Source organism: Elephas maximus, chromosome 24, assembly GCF_024166365.1.
Source record: "Elephas maximus indicus isolate mEleMax1 chromosome 24, mEleMax1 primary haplotype, whole genome shotgun sequence".
Taxonomy (NCBI): Eukaryota; Metazoa; Chordata; class Mammalia; order Proboscidea; family Elephantidae; genus Elephas; species Elephas maximus.
In genome coordinates, this window is record NC_064842.1 from 41223454 (window position 1) to 41245838 (window position 22385).

At 36.2% G+C, this 22385-nt stretch overlaps 1 protein-coding gene across 10 annotated transcripts in view; it reads left to right on the forward strand.

Moving 5' to 3' along the window:
- The window catches only part of RASAL2 (RAS protein activator like 2), a 432719-nt gene that overhangs the window by 290100 nt on the left and 120234 nt on the right, over positions 1–22385 (forward strand). The window contains exon 2 of one of the 10 annotated variants that reach the window (XM_049868395.1): positions 1728–1912. The exons of 8 other annotated variants lie outside the window; for them this stretch is intronic. Coding sequence is in view for 1 of the 2 variants with exons in the window: in XM_049868391.1 (XP_049724348.1) it covers positions 17014–17119 (106 nt within the window). In the remaining variant the exon portion in view is untranslated. Of the gene's footprint in view, positions 1–1727; positions 1913–16413; positions 17120–22385 lie in introns of those variants that run through there. One more of the 10 variants, XM_049868391.1, reaches the window with a different exon arrangement.

A 22385-nucleotide genomic window follows, 5' to 3' on the forward strand; every position in this document is an offset into this window, starting at 1 on the left:
AGATGAAGGTCTTTGTCTTGTCTGGTACTCTCCTTGCCCCTATTCAAAATTTATCTTTCAGCTGAGCTAGATGTGCTATGAACTTAAACGCGTAGAGAGAGAGCTTATGAGGAGTTCACATCAATAATTTGACACTAGAATTCCACATTTGTCATTCTAAGGTTTACAGTATTATAAGAGTTACTGAAACAACTGCTTGGAAAATTAGTTTAGTGCAATCCTATTCTATTCTTTGTAAAACAAAAATTACCTGGTTCTGCTTGTTCTTAGGTCAGATGTTAGAAAGTAAGCATCTTGAGCAACTGGGATCAAGCGTCATCAAGATCAGGTGTCATCTAGAATAGTCAACCTGTTGGGCAAGTTGCTAACAGTGATGTCTTGCGTCCAATTCCAAAGATTATGTTAATTGTTCATAAATACTACATTTAGTTTACATGAAGTTGGAAAAACTGATATTAAAAACACTTTTTAATTTTCTGGTTTATAAAATTTTGCTTAGTTATATTCGTTTGGAGTCCTCGGGTAGAGCAAATTGGTTAAACACTCCTCTGCAAGCCAACAGATTGACAGTTTGAGCCTACCCAGAGGTTCCTCAGAAGATAGAGCTGGTGCTCTGCTTCCAAAAGGTTGTTGTTGTTAGGTGTCATCGAGTTGGTTCTGACTCATAGCGACCCTATGCACAACAGAACGAAACACTGCCCAGTCCTGCGCCATCCTTACAATTGTTGTTATGCTTGAGCTCATTGTTGTAGCCACTGTCAGTCTACCTCGTTGAGGGTCTTCCTCTTTTCCACTGACCCTGTACTGTGCCAAGCATGATGTCCCTCTCCAGGGACTGATCCCTCCTGACAACATGTCCAAAGTATGTAAGACGCAATCTCGCCATCCTTGCCTCTAAGGAGCATTCTGGCCCCACTTCTTCCAAGACAGATTTGTTCATTCTTTTGGCAGTCCATGGTATATTCAATATTCTTCGCCAACACCACAATTCAAAGGCGTCAGTTCTTCTTCGGTCTTTCTTATTCATTGTCCAGCTTTCACATGCATATGATGTGATTGAAAATACCATGGCTTGGGTCAGGCGCACCTTAGTCTTCAAGGTGAGATCTTTGCCCCTTAACACTTTGAAGAGGTCCTTTGCAGCAAATTTACCCAATACAGTGCATCTCTGGCTGTTGATTGTGGATTCACATAAAATTAAATCCTTGACAACTTCAATCCTTTCTCCATTTATCATGATGTTGCTCATTGGTCCATCTGTGAAGATTTTTGTTTCCTTTATGTTGAGGTGCAATCCATTCTGAAGGTTGTGATCTTTGATTTCATTAGTAAGCGCTTCAAGTCCTTTTTACTTTCAGCAAGCAAGGTTGTATCATCTGCATAACGCAGGTTGTTAATGAGTCTTCCTCCAATCCTGATGCCCCGTTCTTCTTCATATAGTCCAGCTTCTCGGATTATTTGTTCAGAATACAGATTGAATAGGTATGGTGAAAGGATACAACCCTGATGTACACCTTTCCTGACTTTAAACCAATCAGTATCCCCTTGTTCTCTCCAAACAACTGCCTCTTGATCTGTGTAAAGGTTCCTCATGAGCACAGTTAAATGTTCTGGAAGTCCCATTCTTCACCATGTTATCCATAATTTGTTATGATCCACACAGTCGAATGCCTTTGCATAGTCAATAAAACGCAGGTAAACATCCTTCTGGTGTTCTCCGCTTTCAGCCAGGATCCATCGGACATCAGATGGTCCTAAAGGTTACAGCCTTGAAAACCCTATGCAGCAATTCTACTCTTCACCCAGAGTTGCCATGTGTTGGAATCAATTCGACAGCAACTAACAACAGCAACATACTTCAAATGATTATATGTGGATGATTTGATTTTTGGTCTCTTGAGTCAGATAGAAGGTAAGATAGTTGAGTACCTACTTCTTTAATAGCTCCTTTCTCCAGAAATACCTAGAATATAAAGTATCAGGTGAATAAATGAAATGGAATGGAAAAGGAGAAGTGCTATGTCAAAACAAGTACAAGAAGAGCCACAAAAAAAGTGGTTAAAATTCTAGAAAATCTGGCCTGTGTGAATACATAAAAAGCTTGAGGTTTGTTCAGTCAAAGGAAGTGAGAAGATGTGATAGTCTATTAACAGGGGAAGATAACAAGGTTTGTGTGTCATAGACCTTATAGGAATGAGGAGTTCATTTCTGAGAGTTTGCTCAGTATGGTTATAGAATATTTCTTATTAACATTTTCTCAAACTATGGGAAACTAATCACTTGAAGAAAGTATAATAGATTATTTAAACAATTTCTGCACGATATAGAGGAACTGAATCACATAGTATTTGGCCTGCTTTTTTGTGAGTCTCTATTACACAGCTGAAATTTAATGAGATTTTTAATGAATCAAAATCTTTATTTTATATTCCATATAATTTGCTACATCCTGAGATTTTCCTTAAAGCATTTTTGCTTCCACTTGAAGTTCAGTGAAATGTCATTGTAGTTTCCTGAAACAATAAATGTCACACTATTTTATGAGAACCATTATTCTACTTGTAAATATTTGCACAGCTACAATTGCTAAAATTTTGAAATATGCTTTTAGTATTTCGAGTTTAATTCATTCCCTTCCCCTATAAATACAGGGCTCAGCACATATTTGATTGATGATCAACTTTGAAAGGTAAATTTTCAAGGAAAATGGCTTACTCCCCTCAGTTGGAGCCTGTACCATTCTCTTATCATCTTTGAGAGATGCCAAAGACCATTTTTATTAACAAAGTCAAAAGCATGGTGTAATAGAAGAAACCTTAGAAATTATCAGTGATAGCAGTACACTGCTATCAACCCTAGGAATTATCAATGATAGCAGTACGGTGCTATCATTGATAATTCCTAGGGTTTCTTCTGTACTGCTGTCATAAGGAATGAATACCAACCTCACTTGGACATATTATAGCTGATATAAGACCAAAATCTACCATACAAAAAAAAGAGGGACATAATTTTATTGTAATACAAAAGGCAGAAGTCTAGTGGAAGGAAATATATCTCTGTCCCCTGTGCCTCAGTAGAACTGTTTTAGGTCAGTCCTTGATGACACCACTTTATTTCAGGGTTTTTGTTTGTCTTTTGTTTTGTTTGTTTTCAGTGGAAGAGTATTTAAAACCATAAACCAGGTTTCTATTTGGTCCTTTTAGAAAGGAAAATCTGACCAATTATTTGCCAATTTTACTCAGAAGCACATTGTAAGCAAACTGCTAATTGTATTTGATAATGAAATTTTAATTAACGAGAAATAGCGAGCTCCAAGGGTATAACCATTGCTGCAAAGCACTGTGATTTATACAGCTTCCCAGTAAATTTCTTTTAGTGTCATAAATTATAAAAAAAAGTTCACCTTTCTGTATGTGTGTTTTGTTTTCAGTAGGATAAAGTGATACACGTTGTAGTTTAACTTGCCTTTTTCACTTAAAAATATACTGTAGGCTCTCTCTGTTTCTGGCGATGGTGGGCTAGGTTTGTTGAACAACCCTCCCACTAGAAACACCTTTAAAAAAGTTGGCTAAAATATTAAAAAAAAAAAAATTCTTGAAAGTATCAAAGAGATAACAGTACATTAAGAAATTACTGGGACAAACGTGAAGGGAGAAAATATTAGACCTTCATGTTGACAGCAGTACAGGGTGAGGGGAACAGAAATCAAAGCCCAGGACGGGTCAGTAGAGAGTCTGGCAGGAGACTCCGAATTACACCACTATTTTCATTAAGGTAAAGTGGAAGTGGAACACCCCACATGCAATTACAGTGAGATATGAATCCTCTGGGAAGTCTAAGAATTTAAAGCCTTGAACTGTGCTTTAATGTGGTCTCAGGTAGGTAGCAATCCTAAGTGCCTGGTAGAAGCAATCATAAACCCTAAAGAAAAGTATATATGTTATCAGCCTGAAATTATTCCTGCAAATAATTTTTGAAAAACAGTGGCTAGTACATGGCCACAGATAATTATGCGCACAAGGAAATTAAATTCTATGTTCCTGAAGCCAGCAAAATAAACAACAAAAATAGATCTGCAAAGATGTCATACATGGAAATTAAGTACAATAACTATGCTGACTACGTTTAAATAAGTAAAATACAGGCTTGAAGATGTCTGTGAGGAATGGGAAACTATAAAAAGTAATAGCAGTTTTAGAAAAGATTCAAATAAGACTTTTAGATATTAAAAATTTACTGAACCTAAGAACTGAATAAAAGTTCACTGGTAAATTTTACAAAACAAATATCCTTGTTTCTTATAAAAATAAAGAGTATGAAAAAATGGAGGGGAAACTCTTACAGACTAAAAGAGCTTTGAGAGACATATCAGTACAATGCAATGTGTAAAACTTGTTTGGATCCTGATACACAAACAATACATAGATACGATGCATTTGGGAGAAAATGAACATGGACTGGTTTTAGTGATCTAAGGAATTATTTTTACCTTTATTGAAGTGATACTATTTTATGTCTCCAATAAAGTTTTTATGTGTTAGTACTACAATTTACAGAAAAAATGGCACATTTAAAAATTTCTTCACATGCTCTTGAAAATAATTTTTGAAGTTGGGGGCATAGGTGAAAAAAGAAAAGCAAATAGTAGTTGGTGGTTATTAAAACTGAGAAATGAGTAGGCTGCTTTTCTACTTTGTGGGAGTTTGAAAATGTCTACAGTTATAAATTTTTTTTTTTAAGAAAGTTTAAAAGGAGTTTTAGAGTAATATTTAAGGGTATAGGAAAATGCATATAATATTATGTTAAGTAAATCTACAAAATACAGTATTTGCAACATGGTCCTAATTGGAATTCCGTCTTAGATGGGTAGACAAACAGACAAACAAAATATATGCATTATATGTTTTCATGTGAGTATGTATACATAGCATCTAGCATCTGATAACTGATTAATAAATATTTTTGAATTTTTTTAAAACAGGAAGAAACGGTAAGACAAAAACAATAAATGAAGAGAAAATCACTGACAGTGTTTTGTTTTTTCCAAACAGATTGAAAAATCCCAACAAATCCTAAAGTGGATAGAAATTCATATATTGATACATTATGGTGAAATTTTCAATTATGGAAGTTCAATTAAGTTATTTATAGGCAAACAAAAACTTAGAGCTTGATACCGATAGGTCCACACTAAATGAAATTCTAAAGAACATACTTCAGGTAGAAGAAAATTGTCACAATTGTAAGGTTTGACTTGCAGTAAGGAATGGCAAGAAAACAAAGTGGTAAATTTGTAGATCAACAAAGAAATCATAATGGAAATTAGAAAATATTTTCAGTTGAATGAAAAAAATGAATATCAAAGATGAAGGTCGAATATTTTTTCCCATCACTTTTGTCACAGTAATTTCTTACTGTATTGTTCTCTTTGATACTTTTAAGAAGTTTTTTTTTTTTTTAATATTTTATCCAACTTTTTAAGGTTGTTTTCAGTGGGAGGGTTGTTCAGAAAACTTAGCCCACCACTGTCAGAAACAGCCTACAGTATATTCTTAAGTGAAAAATGGAAGTTCAACTACATGTATTGTTTGATCCTATTGAAAACAAAACACAGAAAAAAATGAAAATGGGTTTATTATTTCTATATGATTTAGCTAGAGTAGAACTTTTTAGCCATGAATGCATATATTAGAAAGGATAAAGGTCTAAAATTTAATAAACTGAATATCCATGTGAAGAAGTTAGAAAACCAGAGCAATAATAAAGTAGAAGGAAGGAAATAAGGATAAGAACAGAAAGTAATGAAGTAAATCAAACATACTGTAGAGCAAACCTATACAGCTAAAACTGGGTTATTTGAAAAGACTTAATAAAACTGAAAAGCCTAGCAAAAGAAAAAATAGTTATTATCAGGAATGGGAAATACTACATTACATTACTATAGATCTATAAAAAAAAAAAAAGTTTTTTTTTTATAGATACTACAGATAATAAAAGTAGAGAATATCATCAACAATCTGTAATTAAGGTCTTTCCCACAAAGAAAACCCTAAGCCCAGAGGACTTATTGTAGCAAACATTTAAGAAAGAGATGATTTCCAGTTACACAGACTCTTCCAGAAAAAGGAAAAAATCCTACACATGTGAGCTCATTTTAAAATGCTAGCATCACCTTTATACCACCTGATAGGACCTTACATGAAAGGACAGTTATGGGGCAGTCATACTCATTAACATAGATACAAAAATTCTAAACAACATATTAATAAATGGAACAGTACATTGTGAAAAAAATTGGGTTTATAACACAAATGTAAAAGTTGATTTAATATTAGAAAATTAATAAAAAGAAGATCCTAAAATCATCTAAATCGGTACAAAAACCACATTTGATAAAATTCAGTAGCCATTCATAATAACTCCTAGCAAACCAGAAATAGGAAGCAAATTCCTTAATCTGATAAAGGTTATCTACAAGAAGCCCTCAAAAAACACTGAGTTGATAGTGTTCTTCCTATTAATATGTATGAGTTCTTTATATGTTCTTGAGAGTAAGTCTTTAACAGTTGTGTGTGTTTGTGAGTATCTTCTCTCAATTTGTAACTAGTCTTTTTATTTTTTTTTTTTAAGGTCATTGAATGAACAAAAATTCTTAATATTAATATAGTCAAACATATCTGTTAACACAATCCAGGCTTCTGTTTCTTGTTTAAGAAATCATTCCCTATGCCAAGTTCTCCAAATATCTATCTATATTTTCTATTAGAATTTTAAAATGTTTATTCTTAACATTTAAGTCCTTGATCCACCAGAAGCTGGTTTTTATACTTGTGGTTTTTTTTTTTTTTTTTCTTAAATTGATAACTGCTTTTTTTGAGCTATGTTTATTGAACAGTCCTTTTTCCCCGTGGACCCCATTGTCATATATAAAGTTTCATAGTTTTCTGCAGGTGTCTTAAATTTTTCTTGTTAAGCATATCTCTTGTTTATAGTTTTTATTGCTTTTCTGAATGGGATCTTTTTTCCCATTAGTTTTTATAATTGGTAACTACTGGTTCATAGGGAAGCTCTTAATTTCTGCATGTTTATCTTTATTCCAACCATCTTACTAAATTTACTGTTTCATTAATTGATAGCCTTTCAAGCACTTCTCTTGTTCTTTTCCCACCCCCACTTAGGGATCCAGTCTTATTTAATGCAAAAATTTAATTTGTTTCTTCCTGATATCTGCATCTCTTATTGCTTGTCCTATCTTACCACTACCATGTGTTATATGTCACTAGTAGGAGGTCTTAGAGACTCCATTAAGACTGTTAAGAGTTCAGCTTCCATGCAGGGACTTCACGTAGCAAAAGTAGGGGCAACTGTGTCTTAGGACAGTCTCTAGGACCTCTTAACAGTAACATGCAACAGAACCTGTGAACCCATATCCTATTGAAAAATATTGGTCGTAGTGCATATCTTTATGCTCCTAACTTTAATGAAAATGTTTTTAGTGTTTTATATTTGTGTGCAGAGCCCTGGTCATGCAGTGGTTAAAAGCTCGGCTGCTAACCAAAAGGTCAGTAGTTCTAATCCATCAGCTGCTCCTTGGAAACCCTATGGGACAGTTTTACTCTGTCTTATAGGGTCGCTCTGAGCTGGAATTGACTGGATGGGTTTGTGTGTGTGTGTGTGTGTGTGTGTGTGTGTGTACAATATTGCTGTTGGTTTCTGGTAGGCATCCTTCATTAAGTTACGGAAGTTTCCACCTATTCCTGATATTCTAAGATTTCTTATCAGAAGGAGTATTAGGTGTTCTCAGTTGCCTTTTCATCATCCATTCATATGATCACTTGGTTTTTATCCTTGAATATGTTAATGTAGTGTCATAATAATACTGTGTTAAGATGTTTATTCATTTCTTTCTAGTTACAGATATAAAGCCAGGAAACTTAAATCCAGCAGTTTGTTGATAATATAAATATTGTCCTTTCAGATATTCCCATAAGGCCTTAGAAATTTGAAATGTTTTGTGCTTGCTATTCAGCTTACTGACCATGTGCTTACCCTTTTACTCTGATTACCCAGTTTCATTTTATATAGCATCATTAAGGAATTTCCCAAGAGATTTAAAATTTTATTGATTTGTTAATTATCTGTAGAAAAACCCAGAGTCTCTCTTCATGCTGACTGTATGCTTCACTGTAGAAACATGAAGATTTCTTTAAGGAAAGCGAGACAGTGACTTATCATAGATTCTGCGCCATAGCTGAGTGATGATTTCTTTAGGTGAACTTTGAATGATTTTGGCATAAATGGCTGTAGATACTTGATAAATTTTTGCCCATGTTATTGCTGTTGAATTATGTTCTCCTGTCTGTCTGATGGGAGCTTCTACTGCCCTGAGCCTGAAGATCTGTACAGCATATGAGACCTTAATAAAAGAAAAAAAGAGATTTGTATTTATAATTTTTTGTGTTATTTTTCCTAAAGATGGGCCCACAAATTTTATAAGCTTCAGGCCTCACAACACCTGAACCGACTTCTAAGCATAAGCAGAAAGTGGTTTTATTTACCTTAGTTCTTGCCCCGAACTTGAAGTCACTGCATAGAAGCTGAACGCTTAACAGTACAATCGGGATCCAATAATTTTTTTTCAATAATTAAACAGCCCATTTAGTCTGAAGCCAAAAAACCAAACCTGTTGCCAGTGAGTTGATTTTGATTCATGGCAACTCCATGTGTTAGAGAGTAGAACACGCTCCAGAAGGTTTTCTTAACTGTGATCTTTACGGAAGCAGATTGCCAGGACTTTTTTCCCATGGCGCTACTGGGTGGATTTGAACCACCAACCTTTAGGTTAGTAGTTGACTGCAAACTGTGCTACTCAGGGCACTTTCCATTTAGTCTACTCCATTTTAAAATTCTCTTTCACGTCTGAATTAACTTTCCCTTTCTCCCTGCCCACATACCCATGCATTGGGAGTTATAGATACTAAGCTTCCCCCTCCCCTCTTCCTCTTCTAGTTCTAGCTCCTCTGGTATTGGAGCAGGGACAGAAAAGAGACAGAACTTTTCACTTAGCCGAATATACAGTTACAAGTCTCTGTTGAATATTACAACTTCTCTGGCTACCGTTGACTGGCCATGGATCATGGATGCCTTCTGTGTGTTCCAGCTGTTCCAATGGGGAGAGGAGTGTTAACTTCAGAGGGGCCCACTACATAGTTCTTTAATATTGGTGACCCAGCATACATGCTTCAGATCTTGCTACCTTTTTTGGTGTCCACTTAACTCATAGGAGTCTACCACATCTTTTCTGGACCTCCTTGCTCTGCCAGATAGCAAGACTGCAGGCTGCGCCATTGTGCCATCTTGGTCAGATTCCCCCTCCCTTCCCCTGTTTTCTCCATTATTCTACTGCCTCAGCTTTCTAACCTTGAACAAGTTACTAGTCAGACACACCTAGTCTTTGTAAGTAATTCTCTTGTGCTTCCTTATTTGGATGGGGTTGAAGGCTAGGCAGGGAAAAGCACTCCCTTCTAGCCAGCAACTAACATTTTGAAGGCTATCTTTGAAACCTTATTCCCCTGCTTGTAAAGACTGAGAATGTGAGTAACAGAGACAGGCCACCTCATAATAAGCCCTGAGGAATCTGGCTCCAGTTGTTTCCCACTTTCTTTAAAATGTGGGAATACTCAATCCACTTTGAGTATATTTAAAATTTGGGGGACAATAAGAAATGTCCTACTCAACATTCTTTTTGGAGGGGAGGGAGGGTAAGAATCATGCTGTTTGTGCACGAACTAAGTAGGGAGTTGACTGTACACACATTATAAAGTAAAATTCCTTCAAATAACAAAATATCCCCTTACACTTCTTTTATCCTGCCTTTATAGGTTGTACCTGTACTGTTAAAAAATAAAATAAAATGAAAATGACTCTTGACTAGTGGTCAAGTTAGACTAAATGAGAAAGATTTTAAGACTACGTTGTCTCCTTGAATCTGGATAAATATCTAAATCTCACAAAGGTTGATAGGGCTGAGGGCATTTCTCAGTAAAAATAGTATTTTTTAAATGATTCGTCAATGAAGAGGTAACCAAAAAGTAAGTCCAGTATACCTAAACGCTTCTGTGTATGTGAGTTAAAAGTGGACTGCCTGTCTTGCTTCTGTAGAAGTGTTAAATTGATTTTTTTTAGAGATGGCAGATCTGTTTCGATTTGTATGCTGACTCTGATTACTCAGTAGTAACTGACAGAATAATGTGTTACAAGGTGAAATGCTGGTTTTGAAAGAAAGGGTGCTATCATTATTTTAGGATATGACATTATTTAGGAATGCGAAGTTCAGTCGAGTGTACTCCATGTTTGCTACACCCCTAAAATGGGTCCATCCTGGGCTAGAATGGGGCAGGGGGAGGAGAAAATAATACAGTTTTTATTCATTTATTTTTTACATAAAAATAAAAAATACCTTTCAACTAAATGGGTAATACCTGCCCAAAAGCAAAGAGAAGGCAGGAAGGGACAGGAAAACTAGATGAATGGACACTGAGAACACAGAGTGGAAAGGGAAAGGGAAAGAGTGCTGACACATTGCAGGGGTTGCAACTGATGTCACAAAACAATTTGTGTATAAAGTTTTTGAATGAAAAACTAATTTGCGCTATAAACTTTCACCTAAAGCACAATAAAATAAAATAAAAAATACACTTCACTAATATTTCCTACATAGATTTAGAGTATATGCATATAATTTATAAATAAGCATATACTGGATATGTTAAATCTTTTTTTTTATTGAGAAGAGTATATACCATTAAAGAAGTATAGACCATGAGCTTCTTGAGAACAAGACTTTTTCTAATTCATCTTTGTTTTCCAGAAATATTGTGTGTTCCACTCTTGAATTAATGAATTTTCCAGGTAAATAATACTGTAGGTGTTCTGCCATTTAAACTGATTTGAGGTTAAATGGAGTAGGTTTTACATATTTACTGATGCAGGTGTTTTTTTTTTCTTATGCTAAAACCCGATTTGCACCAAATTACAAATACTAGTCAAAAGGAGATTCAAAGGATTGGTTGTGGTGTTTGTTTTTCCAATCAAGAAATGTGTTTTCTAGAATACCAGTACGGAACATTCTGGAGCACTATGTATTGTGTTATAACAATCCAGGTGATAGCAAATGCCTTGGAAGTTCTTAGTAGTTGTGGTGTTTAATGTCCAAAAAAAAAAAAAAAAGGTGTGAAAGGAAATAATTTTTTTCAAATTTCCAAAACATTTCTGTAGTACCATATAAACTTTTCATTTGTTGTTGTCATCAGTTTCTGTGAATTCAGCCCCCAACTCATGACAACTCCATGTGTTTCACAGAACTGTGTTCCATAAGATTTTAGTGACTAATTTTTTGAAAGTAGATTGCCAGGCCTTTCTTCCAAGGCACCCCTGGATGGACTAGAACCTCCAATCTTTTGTTCAGCAGCCAAGCATGTTAATAGTTTGTACCATCTAGGGACTCCTTCCTAGCTGTTAGTACCCATTAACTTTATCAAGCACCATATTTGCAAGGTTAAGTTTTTTCTTAAAACCTCCAAATATGTTACTTTGCCATACTTTAAAGACATAACTATAAATGATAGATAAAAATGGATATAGTTTCATTGTAAATTTGGCAGTGATAAATTTGTCAAGCACACATCAAATAGTCTCATTAAAATGCCTGTGGAATCAAAGAACCCGGTCAAATACTCTGATCGGGCATGAAATTTATATTAATTTATGCATTCATTCAAGAAATATTGAGCACTTATTATGTGCTAAGCATTGAGCTAATGTTCAATGAAATCCTTTTGTTAAGAGAGATTCTTGGTGAAAACAGACTATCAGAATCATTTATTGGTGAAAAGGAATAAAACATGTCTGCTCTCTGAAATTTCAGTTGATCGTTTCATCCCTTCCCGTTTGAAACTATGGGGTCTGGCTTCCAGATTTTGCCACTTCCTCTCTGGATTCCTACACAACTTACTTAGCCTTGTTGTAGTATCTCAGATCATTGATCAAGGAAAACAATTTTATTTTCCAGTTAATGACTGCTCACCTTCTCCCTTTAAATCTCCCTCAAAATACCTAAAAATTTCTTAGAAACTCTTCTATGGAAAGCAGTTAGGAGTGTCAACTCTTGCTTGAATAAGAACGTGTAAGTCCTAGCTCCCCCACTTACTGCCTATATGAGTTTGTCACTGCTCTAAAAATCTTAGTGTTCCCATTTATAAAATGGAAAAAATGTTACTACTACTTCACAGGGTTGTTAAGAGGAGTAAATGAGGTTAAACACGTAAAGCACTTTATTTACTACCTGGTACCTTATAAGTGTACAATACATTTTATCTATTATTATTCTTGATACAAATGTTCAAATTATTGCTGAGCCTAGAGACAAATTAGAAGAGATATTAACCTAATGATTTTCAGTTTACTTAGATATCAGCGATAATCTTAGATGTGTTAGGTTTATGCATCCATTCACTCACTCATTCAGTACATACTGGATAGCTACTATTTGCTCAACATTGTATTAGGTGTTAAATAGATTCTAAGAATTGCATATACATTGAATACAATTAGTTGTAAAGTTAAATTTTATTCTATAAAAAAATTTCCTCATGGAGAAATCTGGAAGACATTATGATGAGTGAAATTAGTTGCAAAAGGACAAATGTTGTCTAAAACCACTGTTATAGGAACTGGAGAAATAGTTTGAACAGAGAAGAAAATATTCTTTGATGGTTATAAGAGGGAGCAGGGAGGAAGGAAGGGAGAGGGATTTCCACTAATTAGTAGATAAGTTTTATTCTAGGTGAAGGGAAAGACACCACCACAAGACAGGAAAGGCCAACACAACTGGACTAAACCAAAAGCAAAGAAGCTTCCTGAATAAACTAAACACTTCGAAGGCCAGCATAGCAGGGGCAGAGGCTTGGAGACCATGGTTTCAGGGGACATCTAAGTCAGTTGGCATAATAAAATCTATTAAGAAAACATTCTGCATCCCACTTTGGAGAGTGGTGTCTGGGGTCTTAAACTCTAGCAAGCGGCCATCTAAGATGTATCAATTGGTCTCAGCCCACCTGGAGCAAGGAAGAATGAAGAACACCAAAGACACAAGGTAATTATGAGCCCAAGAAACAAAGAACCACATAAACCAGAGACTACATCAGCCTGAGACCAGAAGAACTAGATGGTGCCTGGCCACAAACGATGACTGCCCTGACAGGGAACACAACAGAGAAGCCCTGAGGGAGCAGGAGAGTAGTGGGATGCAGACCCCAAATTCTCATAAAAAGACCAGACTTAATGGTCAGGCTGGGACTAGAAGGACCCCGGAGGTCATGGTCCCCAGACCTTCTGTTAGCCCAAGACAGGAACCATTCCCAAAGCCAACTCTTCAGACAGGGATTGGACTGGAATATGGGATAGAAAATGATATCGATGAAGAACGAGCTTCTTGGATCAAATAGACACATGAGACTATGTTGGCATCTCCTGTCTGGAGGGGAGATGAAGGGACAGAGGGGCCAGAAGCTGCCTTAAAGGACACGAAGAGAGAGAGTGGAGGGAAAGTGTGTGCTGTCTCGTTAGGGGGAGAGCAATTAGGAGTGTTTAGCAAGGTATACGTAAATTTTTGTATGAGAGACTGACTTGATTTGTAAACTTTCACTTAAAGCACAATAAAAATTAAAATTTTTCCTTCAAGAGTAATTATACTTTAGCTACTTTCTGAGTCTTTTTGAAACATGTTTAAGGAATCATATTTAATCATCAGTTTGTTTGTTTGTTTTTTTATCAGAATCTACCTCTTGTCTTTGAATGGCACATTTCTTTTGAGCATCTGTTTTGTAATAGTGTTACGGCCTTACATTTTTATACTGCTCTTCAACGGAAGATTACTTATATTAAGCAATCATGTAATATAATATCATATAATACCACTTATAATATTGAAATAGAATTTATATAAACCAGTTGCTTCAAGGCAATTCTGACTCATGGTGACCCCCTGTGTATCAGCGTAGAACTGTGCTCCATAGGACTTTAATGGCTGATATATTCAGAAGGAGTTTTCCAGGCCTTTCTTCCCAGGTACTTTTGGGTAGACTTGAACCTCCAACCTTTTGGTTAACAGCTAAGCACATGGACCATTTACACCACCCAGGAACTCCCAAGAAATTATATATTAATGTTGAATTTCCTGATTTTAATCATTGCTCTGGATTATGTAAGAAAATGTCCTTTGATTTAGGAAATACACACTGAAGCCTTTGATGGTAAAACAAACAAGGTTTCTGACTTACTCAAATGGTTCAGAGCAAAAATGCATATGTATCATAATAACATACACAGAGAGAATGGTTAATCTAAAGTTGCAAAATTTAAACAATTGGTGAGTCTGGATAAAGGGTGCGCAAAAGTTTCGTGTATTCTTCTTGCAACTTTTCTGTAAGTTTAAATTTCTATCAAAATACAAAGTTACAAAAAAATCACCAACTTCAGTTATCAACTTAGGGAGAGATCCACTCTTGTATTTACTTGTCTTTGTTCATTCCTGGAGTCTGTAGTATTAATCTTTTCATGTGTGCAAGAATAACAGAGCAGGAGGAAAGAGACTGAGTCAGAGGTTTCTTTAATAAGGATGGAAATCCCCGATGAATTAAGAGGAAAATATGGTGCTTATAAAACGGAAAGGTAATTCTCTTTTGCTATAGTATTTTAGAAATCTTTGGTACAAAAAAGCAGATTACATACTACATCTTATATGGATAATGTTCTAGACACTTGGGATATACCAATGATCAGAAGATTTTTCCCTGCTCTTGTGTAGACTACGTTCAGAGGAGCATGCAGAGACATAGAAGTGAGGTAAATAGCACAGCATGGCTGAGACAAGCGAGTCTGGGGTCTCCTGTTAACAAAGAAACAGGAGCCAGATGATACCAAGAAGTTTGAACTTGATCCCCTAGGCCAGTGATCTTCAACCTGTGAGCTCCAGAGATACTGGTGTGCTCTGAAGTTATTACAAAAGGATCATCAATCCATGCTTAGATGCCAAGCAGGCATAGCCTATGAATTTGAATAAAGTGTCCTTTATACCTATTTACCACTGTTTTCCAATTTTATATAGTTACGTTTTTTCAATCAAGTGAAACTAAAGCTACAGGTACTTCTAAGTAACTATGTCAAAATGGTTAATTTTAAAAAGAGTTTCTAATACTCAGAAAGGCTAGTATTTTTTTTGCCAGCGTTGAAGCTGTTACAACTTTTAGAGTGGCAGACCAAAACTTCCCTAAACAGCTCCATGTGCAGTCACTGTTCTAGCCACTGGGTTACAAAGGTTAATATAAGACAAGGTCCATGCTCTCAGAGAACTTGCAGTCAAAGTGAACTCCTGGAGAGAAGGGGATGGATTCCAGATATATTAGGGGAGTAGTAACTCTTTAGCAAGGAGCCCTAGTGGTGCAGTGGTTAAGCACTCATCTGCTAATGGAAAGGTTGGAGAGCCAAACCCACCAGCCGCTCCTCCAGAGAAAGATGTGGCAGCCTGCTCGCATAAAGATTACAGCCTTGGAAACCCTACTTTGTCCTAGAGAGTCACTATGGTTTGGAATCGACTCAGTGGCCCACAACAATAAGCACCCTTCAGCAATAAGAATTCTCTCATTTAAGGCAGCTTACTATTTTTTTTTTTTTAATTAGTGTAGGGTCGCTGTGAGTCGGGTTTACTAGTATAGTAGGAAACGACTAGATTATTGGGAACAAAGCTAATGTTTTGCTAATGTGGGAGAAGAAAAACTCTTTTTAAAGAGAATTGTATCTTCATAGCAGCAAACCTTATCAATCTCCAGAGAGCAGGGATATTAGTAATTTATGGGTCTCTGGAAATACCTCTGCTGCTTGATTTTTCTCAGCCTGGTAATGTGTAAGCCTGTGAAGTAATCTTAAATCAAACCATATAAATATGTAATGTAAATCATATTTTAAAATTCTATTTGGATCTGACTACTTCAGTGACAGGAGTTGAAGGACAGTCATTCACTGCACTGATGGTTCTCTCAACCTTTAGCCCAACAAGCTTACTTCTCATCTTTCAGATTTCAGCCTCCTTTCCTTTACAGACACACACACACACACCCTTTTTTATGTTGAAAAGAAAGACAGAGCTATTGACTGCAAGCCCAGAATTGCCCCTGAGTTCCGACCACCGACTCAGATTCTTATGAAGTGGACTTGTTGTAATATCCTTAATGTTGCTGTTGGCAGTCGGTTACAGATTCCATTATTGTCGATCAATGCAGCCGCCATGCGAGGTGGGGGAGGAATGGAGGAGGAGGAGGAGGAGGAGAAAGGAGGGATGAGAGCTTCCTATTCACAGATTGATCAACCTGCCTTTACTCGCAGAAAATCTTCGTAAAAGAGGCTGGAATGCCGTTGATACAGCTAAAGCAGGAAAAGGGTTAGGGGGCTGCAGTTCTCCTGGATGACTGAAAGGAAATTTGAAAACCTTTCTTCTCAGAACAAAACAAAATGTTGAGTTTGTCCTTTTCCTTTTGTTTTTGTTTGATGATATGCTTTACTTAACTGATTAGCTATTGTGTTGCCTGGTTATCTAAGCTGCTTCCAGTGTTGGAACCTGTTTCTTTTTCTTTGAGTGCCTTTATCCTTTATTTTCCTATGCTTTCTCCTGTCATTAAACACAAAGCATTGTTCGAGTTTATTCCGACTTTCTCTTTCAGACTAAAGCTTAATACCAAGAGACAGGAGGACAAATCTTTTCCCTTCTCTTCTATCACCCTCTTTTAACCCTGTCTATTTCCTTCCCCTCCCCCGTTATATTAGATTGATGTCACAGAGACAGAATTCAGAGTGGAGGGAGGATCACATTTTCTCTTTCATCATCACAGCCTAGCCCAAGAATTTAGCCTCTCTACCCTTCTTTTCCCCACTTATCATTCAGTAATTGTGCTCTGTATGGAAAAGTTTTCTGGCTGGAGAATGAGTCTCCTTTCCCCCGGTGATGTGGCGGAGTGGTTGGATAGTAGCACCGAAGAGGAGAAGAGCCTTCTGTCATTTCTGGGTACGGTAGGGCTCTGCTTGTTCTTTTAACCCTTTGTTATCTGAACTTTTCTTACGTTGGGGAGTAAGACCCCACATTTTCTAAATCTACTTTTGTATTTGTAAAAGAAGGGTGAGGAATTAAGAGAATATGTTGAAGTTGTTTGCTTTTAAAGTTTTGTTTATGTCTGTAGAAATAGTGCCACCAACACTGGCCATGAGAAATAAGAGACAGCTTGCTTCTTAGCTTTAACAAAGAATGCTAGCTCCATACGGTCTTAACATGTCATCTGGCCAGCTGTTCATGGAATTTAGGCAACTTCTATTGGCCAAAATATGTTGTGGTTTCACTATACTTCTCAGTATAACGATGGTAAGGCTTGCTGTGTGTGAGTGGGAATGGGCTTTGTGTGCATTAAAAGCCAACATAAGAATTGAGAAGTAGAGCCAACATAAGAATTGAGAAGTAGCTTTTATGCAAGGTGTGAGATATTTGTAACGCTCATATGTAAGATTTTTGCTGAGTATATAAAACAGGACAGATGGAACCAGCCATTACTTTAACTTCCCATTTACAAGTGTTTTCAAATAAATTTCTAAGTAAAACAGTTGTTGATCATGGAGGTATTGGTTAAATAAATGCCTGGGAAAGTTCTTTTATAAAGCCAGTCATATTTTAAGTGTGATAAGGGAGCTCAATACTTATAAAAATCCTATTTGTGAATAATTTTGTTTAATTAATAGTAACTTTTGAATTTATTGTTTTTGTAAATGTGGTATATCTTAAATATTTGCCTAAACATAAAAAAAAAAATTAAGTGTACCTTTATTTTAAATGAAAAAAAAAAAAAAATTCAGTTGGCCTTCTAATTTATTCCTCAAGAATATTCTCTGTGTCCTAACTATAGTCTTCTGTCTGTCCAGAAGATATCTCTACTATAATTAGAAAAAATTTAACTATATACCATAAGTTTCTGCTTTATTTAATTCTGTTGTCAACCTTAACTTTCTATAAATGCTTTTCTTTTTTCACGCAGTTTAGATGTAAAGGGTCATTCTAATTGGTCTTTTAAAATTTTATAACAAAGACTCAGGTAGATATATTTAGATATTAATCCTACTCTTTATCTTGGCCATTTAGATTACTTAAATATATATACGTACGTGTTAAGTCTTCATTTCTCTGAAGCATGTCTCATTCTACTTGCTTCCCATTCCCCTTCCCCCTGCATAAACGCACACATACATTTAAAGAAACATGAGTGAAGAAAAATACAAATCTCTCTTGAGTAAAGCCAACCTTAGACCCTACTGCATCATGGGAAAGGAAGGCAGAGCCATCATTAAACATCTTTGTCCTTGCTCTTGCATGATCATTTTATGATTTTAATAATCTAGCCTCAAACTTTCTTTTTTTCGCCATTATGCCAGTATGCCTAAAAATCAATTTGACTGAATAAATAGGAATGAGCAAATAAAAAGCACTACAGTTTGAGCCTGCCCCACTTCCGTCCTCTGATTAGAGGAGTTGTAAATTCTAGTTTATCCACAGATGGAGGTGATCAATACAAAAAATGTTAGAACATGTTTAGAAGAAGAATATAAATTCCTACAAATTATTATGCTGATTTCTAGGTAGTCATCTCCCAATTACCACATAATGGAAGGCAACCTGTAATAGACAAATCAAAGGCATGATTCTGTTCAAAGACTTTAACAGGAGGCTTAGTCACTGAGTGAGTAGACAATTACGTATCCCATTCCCTGCAGTGCCAGAGCTGAGCCCTGGATGACAGAAAATCTTTTTAGGATTGAAGCCCTCTCCTGACCATGGGTAGCAAACATCCCCATCTATTTATAAACAGGATTTTACTAAACTCCTTTAGAGGAACTTAGGAGCAAAACTCTCTCAGATACAGCCAATGATAACTTGTGGAGTAACCAAGGACCTTGTGACGAGCCATTTACTCATGCCATTGCAATTAATGAGAACATGTTTTTCCCAATGAAGATGCCAAAGAAAAGTAAGAAAACTGAATCTACTTTATGGTGAACCTAGGATGAGTACAATCAAAAGAGATAATGTCTTAAGGAACCTGCCAAGCTATACTTGCTTTGCCTAAGGAATTTTAAGGCAGATTTTCCTCTAGGAGAGGAGATGTATGCAAAGGATGTTGTGCTTGTTAAACTCTATTTCTTCACTTCCGGACAATAACAATCTAACTGATGGTCAGGTCTTCACATTAATTTAATGCCTTGCTGGTTTGATGAAATGTCGTAAAACTGTGCCCTGATCATTCCATTCCATTCCTCTATTCAAAACCTTCTGTGCTCCCCTATTACCTGCCAAATAAAGGGAAAACTTCTTACACTTTAGCTTATTCTGGCCCTTCCACCTGGCATCCCAGTATTCCTTTTGAGAAAAGAACAAAATAAACAAAAACTATGCAGTTCCAACCAAATTGATTAACTTTCTATCTCTGGAACAAGGATTGTCCTTTCCTATTTTTGCATGTAGTGTTTCTTCTACCAACAGTCTCCCTTCATCCACCCCGCTTTCCAAAACCTTACTCCTGTTTCGAATTTTGCTTATATCTTAAGTTAGCATTGGTAATGAATTGACACATAGTTCTTCAATAAAATCTTCATTCATCACTCCAAGCAGAATTGATAATTTTCTATAGTAACATATCACACTAACAAATAGTGTGTTCAAGACACTGTGCTAGGTACTGTGAAAGATGTATAAGATACTGTGGCTAGTGAGAGGCGTAACGTTTGCCTGGGAAGAAAACATGACTTGAGTACAAGTTAAATGAGAAAGATTAAATGGTAATGCAAGACAACAATGGAAAAAATAAAATAAGACCTGATTGTGAAATTATTTATCCAGATAAAAATTGCTTTGACAGTTTGGAAAAGGAACACCTCATTTTTAGTTAGGAAAGCTGAAGATTGCTGTAGAGAGATAGAATTTGCTCTGAATCTTAAAGGATAAGATAGATTTTTACAGACATGGTGGGAGTTTTCTATATGAAAGGAGTGCCATGAGCAATATTAAATTATGTTCTAAGCAATGAATAAACTGATTTGAAAGGAGTGGAGAGTTCATGTAAAGAAATAGTGAGAGATAATATTAAAGATATTTAGGGACTCACTGTGTAGGACTTTTCATGTCAGGCTAATGAGTAACAACTTTAACCTTAAAGCATAGGGGAAGATTATAAAAAATATATATAAAAAAAGCGGGGGGAATAGACACGGGGAAAGGGGGGTTGTCAGATGGAAAAAGGATGGTCATGTAGCTGTGGGAGCAAATGTAAGCCAAGAAATGCCAAGAATTGCCAGGAGCCACTAGAAATTACAGGAGAGGCATGGAACCCTTCTTCTCTTGGAGTCTCAGAAGGAATCCACATGACAAGAACCCTGATTTGGAGCCCTAGCTGCCAGAACTGTAAGACAATAAATATGTGATCTTCAAAGCCAAAAAAAAGCATAGGGAAAAATCAAAGATTTTTGAGCAAGTAAAAGATGTGATCAAAGTAATTTATCAGGAAGACATATCTGAATGTGGCAAGATAGGGAAGAGACTAGAAGCAGTTAAGCCAGTTAGAAAACTATTGCAGTAGTCCAAGTATGAAATAAATGCCTCTATTTTAACATTTGTTCCTCTACAATAGAATTATTGATTTGTTTATTTACTCTTAAAACTAGATTGTAAATGCCTCCACAATGGGGGCTTACTCCTCTGTCTCTTCAGGACCTAGTTCACTCCACATGCAGTTGAATATTTGCTCAGCTCAGATGAATAACTCAGATGAAAAGATGGAAAATTTTCAAAGAATGCATTGTCAGAACTGGTGATAGATTGGGGGTACAGGGAGCAAAGTGAGTCAATGACAATTTTTGAACTTGAGAGGATGGTGGTATTAATAGAAAGAGAAGTTATGAAAGGGGGCTAGTTTTTGAGAGAAGATGGTGACTTCTGTTTAGACATAATAACTTTGAGATGACTACTAGACATCCCAGGCAGAAATACAGATCTGGTGATTGGAAATGATGAATCAGATAGAGAGCAAGATTTGGGAGTGGTTCATCTGAAGAACAAAGGTAACTGAAGCTCTGAGCATCTGTAGGTGATCTACTATTGAGCGTGTCAAGAAAAAGTAGAGGGCACAGACTGAACCTTGAAGAATAGCAATGTTGGAGTCATGGGACAGGGAAAGAGTAGAAAGGAAGAGGAAGTACAGAGGGAGTGACTATAAGGTAGGAGGAAACTCAAGGTGGTATGGTGTCACAGAAGCTAAGGTAGAAAAGGTCAAAATGTGATCAGTAATGCTGGTGGTTGTAAAGGGCAAAGAGCAGTCAGAAAAGACCACTGGAATTGACCATTAGGAGACTGTTGATCAGTGAAAGTATTAATACTGTTCCAGTAAGGTTGGGGGAGGGGGAGAAGTCAGATTTTATGGCACTGAGAAAGACAGTAGGTGGTGAGACAGATTAAGCCTCTTGCCTGGAAAAATCCATGACAGAAAAAAAGGAAAAGATACCTTTTTTAAAATTGGGGAGACTTGTGCATGTTTTTAGGTAGAAGAGAGAGCAAAATATTGAACCTACAAGAGAGGGAAATGTCTGGGAGAACAAAATCCTTTATGGGTTTGGGGGTGAAGGTGGAATTAAGGGTATAGGATTACTCTTTTGGGAAGAGAAGGGAAAACTCATACACAAGCAGAGATTTAGCACTGGAAAGTAGGGAACGTGAGGTGATAATAGCCATTGTATTAATCTTATGGCATTTATCACACCTAATCTGGATTGTAGTTAGTTGTCTACACATCCAGTACTCCCCTGCCTACTACAAGGTAGAAATCTTCTCTTAATATTTTGGCATCTTCCAGAATAGCACTGAATAGGTACTTAATAAATACAACATGTAAAAAAAATTGCTATAGCAGCACTTATGAAAATACCTCATGGGGGAGGGTGCAGTTGGCAAACAAATGTAGAAGGCATGCATTATTTGTGTAAAATATGATAGTTAATTATTTGATATTTGCAACTATTTTCTGATTCCTAAATTTATGCCTAAAATCAGAGGGGCTGTATATTCAAAAAGTTAAAACTTGCATATCTGGCAATATAGCAGACCACATACCCTGAAAAATACTATAAAATAACTAGAAAAAAAATTTTTTTTAACTAGAAATGCCATATTAATGTAACAAACATTTTTCAATAAACAGTTGAACTTTTAAGAAGGAAAGGAAACTTCAGGAAGAGAAAAAAAG